At 50.3% G+C, this 12,286-nt stretch overlaps 5 protein-coding genes across 5 annotated transcripts; 2 read left to right on the forward strand and 3 right to left on the reverse strand.

The window, feature by feature from the left end:
* Positions 1–941: 941 nt before the first annotated feature.
* Positions 942–3,038, forward strand: AYL99_07487 (hypothetical protein; the record flags this gene model as incomplete). The annotated part of the gene is made up of 11 exons (XM_018838996.1): positions 942–992; positions 1,043–1,083; positions 1,142–1,270; positions 1,322–1,469; positions 1,529–1,817; positions 1,874–1,969; positions 2,037–2,274; positions 2,327–2,407; positions 2,455–2,561; positions 2,615–2,754; positions 2,817–3,038. The coding sequence occupies 11 exons, from the start codon at positions 942–944 to the stop codon at positions 3,036–3,038; spliced, it is 1,542 nt and encodes a 513-aa protein (XP_018691764.1).
* A 339-nt stretch (positions 3,039–3,377) lies between these two features.
* Positions 3,378–4,977, reverse strand: AYL99_07488 (hypothetical protein; the record flags this gene model as incomplete). The annotated part of the gene is made up of 6 exons (XM_018838997.1): positions 3,378–3,383; positions 3,437–3,763; positions 3,837–4,199; positions 4,250–4,405; positions 4,454–4,753; positions 4,828–4,977. 6 exons carry the CDS (start codon positions 4,975–4,977, stop codon positions 3,378–3,380), a joined length of 1,302 nt encoding a protein of 433 aa, XP_018691765.1.
* Positions 4,978–5,889: 912 nt separating this feature from the next.
* AYL99_07489 (hypothetical protein) lies at positions 5,890–7,102 on the forward strand (the record flags this gene model as incomplete). Its single annotated transcript, XM_018838998.1, has 2 exons — positions 5,890–6,401; positions 6,460–7,102. 2 exons carry the CDS (start codon positions 5,890–5,892, stop codon positions 7,100–7,102), a joined length of 1,155 nt encoding a protein of 384 aa, XP_018691766.1.
* Positions 7,103–7,538: 436 nt separating this feature from the next.
* Positions 7,539–9,588, reverse strand: AYL99_07490 (hypothetical protein; the record flags this gene model as incomplete). Its single annotated transcript, XM_018838999.1, has 6 exons — positions 7,539–7,969; positions 8,042–8,344; positions 8,429–8,719; positions 8,776–8,933; positions 8,982–9,260; positions 9,320–9,588. 6 exons carry the CDS (start codon positions 9,586–9,588, stop codon positions 7,539–7,541), a joined length of 1,731 nt encoding a protein of 576 aa, XP_018691767.1.
* A 346-nt stretch (positions 9,589–9,934) lies between these two features.
* On the reverse strand, positions 9,935–12,262 carry AYL99_07491 (hypothetical protein; the record flags this gene model as incomplete). Its single annotated transcript, XM_018839000.1, has 6 exons — positions 9,935–10,373; positions 10,420–10,578; positions 10,630–10,845; positions 10,893–11,037; positions 11,101–11,300; positions 11,352–12,262. 6 exons carry the CDS (start codon positions 12,260–12,262, stop codon positions 9,935–9,937), a joined length of 2,070 nt encoding a protein of 689 aa, XP_018691768.1.
* Between the last annotated feature and the right edge of the window lie 24 nt (positions 12,263–12,286).

The raw sequence follows: 12,286 nt of genomic DNA on the forward strand, positions 1-12,286 counted from the left end.
TACATTTTCTGCTTCACTGGTAGTGTTGCTCCTACATGTCCAGTCAGCCACAGTGCGCGGTAGGTGTCCAGCTAGAAGTTACACATCATACTACCCTGGAAGGTTTGTTGATCTGAATGGCTTTTGAAGAATGCCATACGCACGATTCCCACAAATCGTCATTGACCTAATACCTCTCAACCTCCACCCCATCCACTCCTTTCCGGGCTGAGGACAATTAGAACCCAGTTGTCCTCTCAATGCCGCAAAGCTTACTTTTGCCTCTTCCGACCCAGCTTCCTCATTTGAACTGCCCTGGCACTGTATCGAAGGGTTGTGACTGTCTTCATGTGGTGCCGAAGGATGGTCAAACAGAGCGGGAGGATCGAAGGCACTTCAAGATATAGAAGGACTCTACAACATGTCCTGTGGCCACTCGCTCTTATCACAAGTCACAACTCACAGTTCACAGCTATAGCTTCAGCTTCGCACACCAAAGAGACAAAGGATACTTTCCCAAAGGCCTCATTATCTTGAAAAGATGTCGTGAGTTGAGGTGAAACCTTTCACACCGAATCCGAGGCTGGGACCCCACCAAGTTTCAGCTTCCGGCTTAGAACACAACAGCCGTCGTTAAAAAGGTGGTGATGACCGCCTGGAGGAGGTACACGAGATGTCGTTCGCTTAGAAGAAGTCTGATGGAGAAGTGGGACAGACGCCAACCAATGGCGAAATGCGCAATTGGGGCCGGAGTTCGCATGCGTGCTCCAGGCAGTTTCAGGTATGGCAATTGAGATCCTCGTGAGTAGGAGTTAACTTGCGGATGTGAGTTGGAAGCTGGTCGAGTCAGGTCAAAGCGTCTTTGTAGTCGGGATGGGTTTCTTAAGTAACAGGAATTCAGATAATGAGCTCAGTAAGTCTGTGTCTGTTGTAATTGTTGCCCGCACACTGCCACGAACAATATGACAGCTACTTTGGCCGGAGTGGCATGGACCGCTGCCATTACAGGTCTCGTAAGTTTGATTCGAGAGGCTTCAGGATCCTTACTGACGGGAATCGGAAGGTCTTCCATGCAATCTATAGGCGATATGAACCAACATTGGGGTCTGTCCTAGTTACACGGGCAGAAGTAGCGAGGACCAACTAATCGTGACTGTCACAGGTCATTCTTCACAAATACCGCTGCACTTGTCGGCTTTATCTGTCTGCTGGCTTTGCAGCTGAGCGGAGATTACTTCTTTGCATTGAAGGCTTTGCCCATATTTGTCGCTGTCCACTTGATAACCCTAGGGTGCATCACCTTCTTTCTATATCAAGAACAGTTCTAATAGTGGATGAATAGCCTCAGTATCCCAGTCTATAGGCTGTCGCCCCTCCATCCTCTCAGCAAGTTCCCCGGACCGTGGTACGCAAAACTAACGAAGTGGACGGGAGTGTATCAGTCATGGACTGGCTATCTACACGTGTGGCTGCCATCCCTGCATGCGAAGGTAGGAAAGAAGTCTCGACTCTTATTTATCTGCTTCACCTCGTGACTGTTCTCCTGCAGTACGGCGACATCGTGAGGATCGGCCCCAACGAGCTTTCCTTCGCCAACGCAGGGGCCGTAAAGTACCTTCACGGTCCTCAGGGGGCTCGCCTTACCAAGGGCCCATACTATGATACCGAAGTATACAGCACTGGGGGAAAGGCCATGCCGAGCACCCGAGACTGGGAGGATCATCGCTTGAGGAGGCGAATGTGGGATCATGGTTTCAGCCAGAAGCAGTTGAAGTCCTACGAGCCGCGGATCCTCGGCTTGTTGGATACCCTGCTGGCACAGCTCAGAAAGCACGACGGTATGGAAGAAAGGTCCCAAGCTTGTATGTACTTCATTGCTAACACGGGACCGAAGGCCAAATTGTCGACTTTGGTAGCTGGTGCGACTATTTCGCGTTCGATGCCATGGGCGAGCTCGCGTTCGATTACAAATTCGGGCTGATGAACGACGGTGAGACCCCAGCTCGTGAGGACGGCAAAACCGGAGTCCCCTTGAGGTATTGACAAAATTCTGGCAGATGGCCCGAGATTCTACTCTGCGTGCGTGCGGAGTGGCATCAAGATGATGCACATCCTCTCCTCCGTCCCGTGGATTTCTCCCATCGCCTACCTGCTGCCATTCGGGGATGCAGATGTGAAGAAGCACACTGCAGAGTTTCGACGGATCTCGAAGAATCAATACGACGAGAGAAGGCAGCGGGGAACGGAACCGAATGATCTGTTCACGCATCTCATCCCTGGGGACAAGGACGGATAGTGAGTATCGCCGATTTCCTATCAAAAAGGAGCAATGCTAAAGTGAGAGAAGTGTGACAAAGGAGCTCGATCTCGAGGCCGATTCGCCCGTGCTTTTTATAGCGGGCAGCGACACGACATCTCTGGCATCCACGTAAGTTCTGGCTACAGAGGCCAAAGTGCTGAACCTGACACAGCCAGTTTTCTCTTCTACTTCTTGACCAAGTATCCAAAATGCTATGAGCGAGTCAAAGAAGAAGTCGACCGCGCCTGGGATGGGGAAAAGCCTTTGGAAGGCTATATGCTCGGTACAAACTCTCTCGCCAGTATGAGGAAAAGCAGTTGCTAAAAGCTGAAGCAGGACCGGAGACATGCCCGTACATCAACGGGGCAATTTATGAGTCCATGAGACTCCTGCCACCTGGGCCTAACGGGTTCCAACGGCGAACAGGGCAAGGAGGCCACCTCGTCAACGACACATTTATCCCCGAGTATACCCAGGTACGCAGAAACACAACGTCACCCAGCCTATATGTAGTCAGCCTCCTTTGACCACTATATAGGTGTCTTCCAATGTCATGTACCTCCACCACGACGAGCGAAACTGGACACGGGCCAGCGAATTCGTGCCGGAGAGGTGGAACGATGCCACGCGGGACCCGACTTGGACGCACGACATGAGAGCCTTCCAAGCCTTTACCCGGAGGCACTTTCTCCTGTGCAGGACGTGCCCTGGCATTCCTCGAGCTTCGCCTGTTCGTGGCCAAAGTCGTCCGGAATTTTGACGTCACCATGCCAGACGACTTCGACGACGCTGCCTTCCAGAGCAGCATCAAGAGCTATCAGTCTTTGATGCATGGGCCGCTGATGTTGAAGATCAAAGCTAGGGAGAGGGCATGACCGCAAGTTTTCGAGCGTTGAAAGACGAGAAAAGAACAAGATAGTCAAAAGAGAAGAGACTTATCACTGGTTACAGCTGGTAGAACCTTCCCATAAAGTGTCCCCATCAATTGGCCAGGGTGGAGCGAGAAAACATACACATAGTCTGACAAACTGAAAGTGGCTTCCCTTTTAATAATATAGCGAAAACTAACGAGGAAGCCGCAGTCTGTCATAGCCTCACATCACTCCTTTCCTTTTTACTTCTCAACATCGCGAGAACTTCCAGCAAGTTTGTCCTCACCGGGAGAGATCTCAGCTGAAGCTCATTCAAGCCCAGGATGTGGGAACCTCCAAGTCCCAGAACGGCCATTTCAAAGACATAGATGCACAAATCCAAGTGAAAGTCGGATAGCTTCTTCAGAGGAAACTCTCCCAGGATTATATTGCGAACGATGCCGGCGAACGGAAGCGGTGGTGGGGGCGAGGGCGTCCAGGGAAAAAGTGAGCGCCATTGTTTGGCACTTCCGGCGTCCCAAAAAGCGTCGCGGTAGGGGCTGGAGATTTTCAGGTCTGTCTCGAGGATTCGGGAAGGACTGTTGGTGAGCAGTGAAGAGAGGTGGTCTGCTGCCTGTAGGAAGAATGTCACGATCAGTAAAAATCAAATAACAATCTCAGTCGTCACCGGTCAAGACGCAACATACAAAGACTGCCCAGCCGAGTCGCTTCTGCTGTTCGTTGCCCACCCATTTCCTCCATTCAGGTATTTCGTCTTTCAATACCGCTGTAGTGATGAGCTCTGTTGTGTTTCGAATATTCCCAGTGGAAGAGTATTGAACTGGAGTATCTTCTCCCGTGGAGAATTCCTCCTGGGGCATGAGATCCATATCTGGAACAGAGAATACCCCCAATCTCGCAGCTTCGTCCGTCAGACGGCTCATGAGTCCCAGGGCTGCAGTGAAAAAGAGGAGGTTCCGGTGGTCTAAGATACGGTAGCATAGAAGAGATGTTGCTGCAAGTAATAACAAGCAATGTGGACATTCGGCTTGTATGCAATCATTTGGTGCCTTGCAGAGGTCAGTAAGATATCTGAGAAGAAACAGGCAACATCACCGACAGCAAGAAAGCCGAAAAGCCTCTCGTAAGTGGCAGAGGCGTATCTTTGAGGCTTGCCACCGGCTAGGTAGTCGGCTCCTATCGCGGTGATGGTCGCAAGTAGTAAAGAAGGAGCAGGGTCAAACTCCAAGCTACTCATGTGGATCACTGGCAGTAGCTGTCGGGAGGTGTCAGTCTGCCATCCCCTGTTCGTAGAACAACTGACCTTGTGGAAGGTTGCAGAATACGATAACCAGTATTCTCTTAGGTCCTGCTCATCTACGATAAGTAGACTGGTGGCAAACTCGAAAGACCTGTCAAGGGCGAGACATTCCACTGGGGGAGCACAACTAGAAGAAATAAAAAGCTGTACGAAAGCAACGTCCAGGTTGTGTTGGAGCCCATCGGCGGTGGGCTTTTGTTGCTGCTTGTTGCCATGCGAAGCGCTTGAGGACTGGATATTCGGCGTTTGAAGACTTGGATCAATTGATTGACTGATGTATTCAGGCATATTTATTTTCTCAGGCTGCTCAAGACAGAAGATCATTCTGTTATCAGGCAACGCCAGTTGTTGTGGGGAGCTCAGGAGCAAGCACATACCTCGCATAATTCTTGGAGGATGTTTGAAATGAAGAAGTCCGCAGAATCTGACAACTCCCCAATCTCAAGGTGCGAATCATAGTGCAGGTAGTGATCAAAGTCTGCTAATGAGGGCGTGATACGTGCCTCTTCAATTCGCGGAGGCAACATTTTGGGTGAGTTGTCTGGCTGATGATCGTCCGAGGAACATGGTTCGGGGGACGAGAGTGATTCCAGGTTACACAAGGCGTGAGCTCCAAGGTCGACATTTATGCTCTCTCTTAAGTGGGTTGGTGATGTTGGTGATTGAGAGCAAGGTGCATGCGTGTGCCGTGGGTTTGAAGTACCCGATTCTACGACAGATGCAAAGTCAAATTGACAAACAACTTTCTTCTCACCGCACTGCGTGCAGGTTGGTGGACCGGTGCATCGTACCCGGTACCTAATATTTCCAATTAGTTTTGAGTCATGTCAATCTATTAAAGTTGGAAAGCGTGGGGGAAATATCCAAAGAAGGCACTTACAGCGCACAGCGAAGACAGCTTTTCCTCTTGCTCCTTCGCTGGGGACGTGGGCCGCGTTTCTGCTCATGTTGCGAGCTGATATGCCGTTTGAGGACATCACGGCGTGAATAAGATTTCTTGCAGACAGAGCATTCCAAGGTAGAAGATTTGACAGGTTTCTGCCGGGCATGCGGTGATACATGACCCGCGTTCATGTTCGGAGACGGTATGACGTTGGCTTAGTGTTGCATAGAAAATCACGCTTCGGGATCACACGGTATCCAGATCCGATCTGGCAGGTAAGAAACACCTGATAGCGCTTGTTCTGAAGGTGTCCTACTTTGAAATGTATCCGAGGAGACAAGACATGGAATGCAAACAAGGCTGAGGTGGAGAGCCGGATCAGCCAAGGTTCAATTACCCCGCAAAACCGGTTCTAGACTACGGGAGCTGTAGAATCTTGGACTCTATGTTCCGTGGACGTGATTGTTTGTTCATCAAACTCTGTCTCCCTACCGATATTCATGGGGCTTATATGGTCGGGCTCTCGCATGCTGCTCTCTACAGATACCAAATGAACATGAGCAATGATAACGTTCAACAACAAGTCACATCCGTTGGACCGCTTCCAGCTCGGTCGGAGGACGAAATTTTGAGGTTAAAGGATGTGGTTCTTTCGTTGCAAAGACAGCTATCTGCCGTTGCTGGAGCGGCAGCTCGCGGAGTCGAGACGGCAGCCCGAGCACTCCGCGAACATCACGCAAATGGATGGGATCAAGTCCAAGACACTGTGATTCCAATAGGCAATCTTTCACCCGAGAGAAATGACGACCTTAGAGGAAGCTCTATCAAAAGGGCTGAACTGTGTTCCGCCAATGAGTGCACCGATCAAGGATCCTGGAATCCGGATCAAGATCAGTCGATAACAAATACAAATCTGCCTGACCTTTCATCCCCCTCACAGGCGCTGGCGGGACCAGGCAACTATATCCCCAGCCCTTCAGTGTTTTGCCTGGACGTACTTGAACTGGAAGGTAGCGTGCGTCAACTCATAACAACACAACATCTGAGCGAGTCAGATAAAGAGCACAGGTAAGAGACCAGGGCTAGAAGAAAAAAGGGACTTTTTTCCCAGCTAAGACCTGGCTAGTTTTGACGCTTTACTTCGGAGTATCTTTGATCTGATGGTTTCAAAACACTACTGGCACTCGACCAAGGACTGGTGGATACTTACCAATGCTTTCCAGACTATTGGAGTCATCACTCGCTATCGAATTGAGCCCACTTCAGAAAACTATGCGCGGCTACCTGCATGCTTTCGACCTACGCGGTTGCAGTTCACCCGTTTTCACTGGCCTGTGGTGGACTGGATTGCATGGCCAGATATGAGGGATAAGCTTATCTTGCACGCCGCAGATTACGATCTCAGCGAGGTCATACTTGCCACCATGCGCTCCTATTGTCTGGAGGAAGAGGTGAACAGCCTTCCAGAAAACACAAATGGATCGCCCTCGCAAAGTCTCGGATACCAGACTCATATTCCGGCGGGAGGACCTAAGGCAAAGGTCTATTATCGGGTGGAAGAGTACGTCGAATACACGAAGCAGAAAGTGTTGCAGCGTCATATTCCTCGAACAATATCTGCGCGGTTAGAGGCAAAGCTCATCCTTGCTCTTCAAGCCGAAGAGACTCCAATGAAGCTCGAGCCAGCATTCTTTGAACGATTTCCTGGCTTGTCGAGCGAGGCCGCCATCACTCATGGGACATATCGATCAATATACGATGCCGAATGAAGATGGCTCCCGTTTTCAGTGCCCTCTTACAAATAGAATGTACGCCAAAGCGGGTATAGAAACCCCGAGTTTTCCTAGGTTACGCATGAGGCCTTCCACGGGATCATGAACCAGACTCTGTCCGAAATGGACTGAGCTCGGGTCTCCCGGCCCGGTCTTAATCTGACGAAATCTGGCTTGACAAATTCCGTGGAATTGCACAACCGGCGACTTCATTCCTTCTATCTCGGCTAGCCAAAAGTGGAAATGTGCGGATCAGGAGCCACTAACCTCTTCTGGAATACCCACCTGGCCCACTGTGGCTCCGCCGCCATTGATTGTGGTATAATCTCTCTGCCTTTGAATGCTTCTGGATTGCGCAGTCCATCAGGTCAAGAAAACCACGATACATGGATCGGAGTCGGCCTTCAGCGAGGAGATAGGGCAGAAGTGCCATCTAGCTAGACGCTGACGCCCCGGGTTCCGTCAAATAATACGCCAGATCCCCGCCCTTGACTTCGCGCTCCGTCTTGCCTCGTCCAAGAAATTGGAAACGATTCCTTGCCAGGTACGTGAAATCCCAGTCCTCCCAGCGAGGCTGGCTCATGAGTTCAAGGTACGAGAGAGACGATCCGGGCCACGGGCCCCAAACTTTGCCGTCAGCCTTGCCGTTCTTGTACCAGGAGACACAATGGTCAGTCCACACCAGGTCCTCCATGAGCGCGTCCTTGAATTCCTGGAAATCGTCGATTGCTTGAGGTTTCGGCACGATTGCCTTGACGGAGTCGTATTGCATTTTTTTCACTGCCGCGAAGGCGTATTTGATGTTCGTCTCGAGACACGGGAGAAGACATCCATTTGCCAGTGGGAAGTTAGGTCCGCTAATGACTGAAGTTGTTTACAAGAAATGGCGATCAGACATAGTCCAATAAAAGTAGCCGGGTACCATGGAAGACTTACTGAAATAATTGGGCATCTTGGGCGCCGCGATGGAACAGTATGATCTCGGTTCGTCCGCCCACTCATCCCTGAGATCGCAACCTTCTCTCCCTATTAGAGGAAATGGCGGCCGGAAACTTGTGTCGAAGCCGGTAGCACATATCAGGACGTCCAACTTGATTTTATCTCCCTTGGCCATTTGTACGCCGTCTTCCGTAACACGAACGATTCCATCGCTCCGAACAGTGACGTTATCTTCTGTAAGTGCTTCGAGGTATCCGTGGCCAGGCGTTATCCTTCGACAGCCAACAGCAAAGTTGGGGACTATTGATTTGAAACATGTCAACGCTCGTTTCAAGGTTGAAATGGTCTGGCTACTTGTTCGTTTCCTAAGTAGGAGTCACTTACCCAAGATATCAGCTATTTCGGGTTTTCTCGACAGCCGTTCTCGCATGGTCTTGCGGAAGTTGTCATACGCGTCTTTCTGCAGAGTCGAGTCTTTGAACTGCAGGTCGAAGAATTTATTCATTGTCGATTCGACCTTCTTTCGATATTCCAAGAATTTGTCTTTATTCTGAGCCCACTCGTCCTTCTGCCGGTCGGAGAAAAAAGCGGTACGGCCTTCGGGAGCAAATTCAGCAGCAAACTCGGGTGTGATCCATGTCGAGGACCTAATGAAAGATGTCATATGCTTAACCTCTGCAGGTCGTCGTCAAAATGTGTTTCTCAAACCAGATTCGAGTGTCTTTTCTTACTCGGTTGGATCTGGGGAATTATCTGGATCGCAGACGACCCTGATCCGATAATACCCACAATCTTGTCATCGAGGGGATACGTCTCATCCCATTGCGCAGAATGGATCAGTTTTCCTTTGAATTCGCCTAGGCCGGGGATGTCAGGCATCTTCCATTTGCTGCCGGACTCGTAAGCAGAGAAATCTTCCAAGAATTTAACCACTTACTTGAGAAATCCAGCAGCATTGATCAAAACCTCAGCTTCGTCGGAGAAAGTACTTCCTGATGTCAAGTCTTCGATTTGCACTTTCCACTTGCCGGTGCTTTCATTCCAGACAGCCTCTTTGACACGGCTGTTGAGCTTGACGAACTTGTTCACGCCGTAGGCCACGGCACGGCCCTTATAATACTCGTAGAGCTCCGAGCTACCCACATATGCGCGCGACCAGCGTGGATTCCCTTCCCAGCTAAAAGTGTAGGCATGTGCGGGCACATCACATGCGCACCTGCATTTCTACGTCAGAAAAGATTCACGCAATCATTCAATGAGATATCAAAAACTTACCCAGGGTATCGGTTTTCCAGCCAGGTTCCCGTCACGTCGTGGTTCTTCTCGTATATCACCAGCTCTACTGGAGCGTTTATGAACGTCTCTTTGAAGATTTTGACCGCGGCGATTCCGCTGAGCCCTGCTCCAACCACGATGATTCTTATAGGGCGTCCCTGGCCTTGATACTGATCCACACACTTGAACTTCATTGTCCCGTTCACATTCCCATGGCCATTGTGAGAGTCAGAGACAGTAGCAGCCGCAGCGGAGGTGGCATCTCCCATCTTGGATGTCTGCCCCGATTAGATTTCTGAAAGAACCACAAAGTATTGACCGAAAAATAACTGAATCTCTATACCTAGGACTTTGAACAAGTTCGGCATCTTCCAAACTATCAGGTGACACTGGGGGGCTTCCTCCACAAAAGCTGCGGGCATGTGGCGGTGGTCATCTTCCGAGATGCACGCAATTTCGTCCGAAATGCCACTTTACCCGCGGCTTCAGCATACCACATTGGCAACGGAACGGTAATGAGTAGAGAAGAGAGCTCTTTAAAGTGGAGCAACCACATGTTCTGGGTACATGATAGCATTTGCGCTAACTTGGGAGATATGTATCCGCGGTTAGTTGTTACTGCAGCTTCGGCCACTTCACCCGACGCCCAGCAACGGCATCGTTTTGCCAGCTCTGCCCGAGCGAGGTGATCACATCAAGAGCTCGGGAAGCGCTCTTGTACGTCTGACCCATCTCTCCCAGGCTTTGAATACAGGTCAGAAAACCTTGCTGGGCATTTCGATTTTCGGGGGTCCCCGTGCTGGTTCTACACATTTGGAATACATGGATGAGGCCCGCCGTCAGTGTGACATGACCCATTTGGTGATGAGGTCGACGTAGACCGTACCGCTGACGGAAAATCGTGAGGAGTTTGCAAACTTGTTGAGCTGCTTGGACGCATTTTGAAAGAGATTGCGCTGCGTCTCGCTGAGTAGGGGTGATAGACAGCCACGACGACTCGTCGCACGCAATAAGCGGTCGATGCAGGAGTATAACACACTCGTTGAAGATGAGGCTTCCAAGGCGATCAGTAATGGTCCCGCAATATGTGAGTGACCTACTGTAGCTCAAGGACCGCGGGAAGATAGATCGCTGTCCGTGCGGAGGAGTAATCCACCCGGAGGGCTGGTGGCAGCGTATCAAGCCAACTTTGTAACTCAGCATCAAATCCAGCAACGAAAGTATGGATATCGTCCAGGACATCAGGAACACCAGAATATCTATGCAAAGTATCAGTAAGGTGCCATTGTTCTGGTTAATTGAGCGCATACAGCACTTCCGACACTCGTGCAAAGACCGTCATCAGCCTGGCAAGATAAACATGAACTTGCGCTGCGGCATCGAAGTCGAAGCCTCTTGGGAAAGTCATGGTGCTGTACTCGTCGGTATAGTATTCCCACGAATAGTTGGTTGAAGGCATCGGGGACGGTATGTTGTGAGCAAGGCGTTTCATCAGAGACGGCCGTCCGCTATAAGCACTCCATAGCCTGGTCTTGTTAGCTTACGCTTCGTGGTTGTTGTAGGACAAACCTACGTGTCTATTGTGTTGGCCGACCAGAACAGGTTCTGCCGCAGTAAGGTAACTTCGTCGGCACTGCTGTTCGTGTTGTGAAACTTCGAGAAGTCTAGTGCAAGATTCAGGTGCAACCCGAGATCTGACAAAATCTGCACCGCCATTCCTGTGATCGTGTCAGCAAAGACAGTTGCAATCACCAGGTGGCCCCCTGGAGGAATGATCTGACCAGAATATATCCAGCCGCGTGAGTCACGCGCATGAGCAGCTTCATGCGACGAGAGCACCAGCAAAGCCTGGGCTGTTGCAATTGTTGGGCTATCAATCTCGATGTCCAAGAGAGCCTTCGCTCGAAATCCAAAGAATTCATCTGTGGGTCCGTCGATTTCTGGATGCAGACGATCTGTGTACGCGGCGCCAACTGTGTACCTGTAACGACGAATCAGTTAATCCGGGTGCAAAATTGATTTGAGAACTTACACGGCATTCTCCAACGCCGGAGAATACAGGTTGGTGTGATGTCCTGATCGAAAATGTTGCCGTTCTTTGAAGAATATTGGTTTGTCAACAACATACATCAAGGTATTATGCCATGAAAAGAACAAATTAACCAGAGTTTCTTCGTACTCTGGATCACCCTTCCAGTGAAGACCGGCTCGGGCAATGGCTGCTTCTCCGTGGGTAACCACCTGTCGTATGTTGGGTTGACAGAGGGACGACGGGCCCCTATGCAAAAGATGAAGGTTGCTGGTTGCTCCGTAGTAGCGAGGCTGTCCATCTTCAGCAATCTGTAAACGCCCTAAACGGCTTGTAAGGTGCTTCGTGATACTGTCTAGATGTGCTCCGTCTTGGTCGTCGGAATCATGCGGTCTCACTTTGCCTCTGGTACTTGTTGTGGACGAGTCGACTCGTTCAGCGGCCGGTAGAAGCCCCGGACTTCTCGCTACGATATCCTGTCCTGACGGATTTGTATGTGGGATGACATCTCCTTCGAAAGTAGAGGGCAGATCTACTTCATTGTGTGTAAGTCCAAGTGATGGGACAAGTTCGAATAATGGGTGACATTCGGCGAAACACGCTGCGTTCGTAAGGTCTTTTGCATCCTCTAAACCAATCCAAGAATCCCAATCTTGCTCCGACACGGGTGAGTGTAAAGGATCACCACTAATAGAGTTCGTTGCATCACAGTTTGAGGAATAATTCCTAGGCTGCAGATTTTCAATGACGTCCTGATCATGGACGAAAGTAGGGCCCGGTTGTTCCGCAGTTGTCGAAAGCTGTTGCGGAGGTAGATTGTTATCTGGCACTTGCGATGTGTTCTCGTCGCTGAGGTCTTCTGGGGAAGACTTCGATGCCGCTATGATACTTTCCAAGCGTGTAGACATTGACATGCTTGAGCAGATCAGCCTTTAAGG

Source organism: Fonsecaea erecta, assembly GCF_001651985.1.
Source record: "Fonsecaea erecta strain CBS 125763 chromosome Unknown Scaff6, whole genome shotgun sequence".
In the NCBI taxonomy this organism is placed as follows: domain Eukaryota; kingdom Fungi; phylum Ascomycota; class Eurotiomycetes; order Chaetothyriales; family Herpotrichiellaceae; genus Fonsecaea; species Fonsecaea erecta.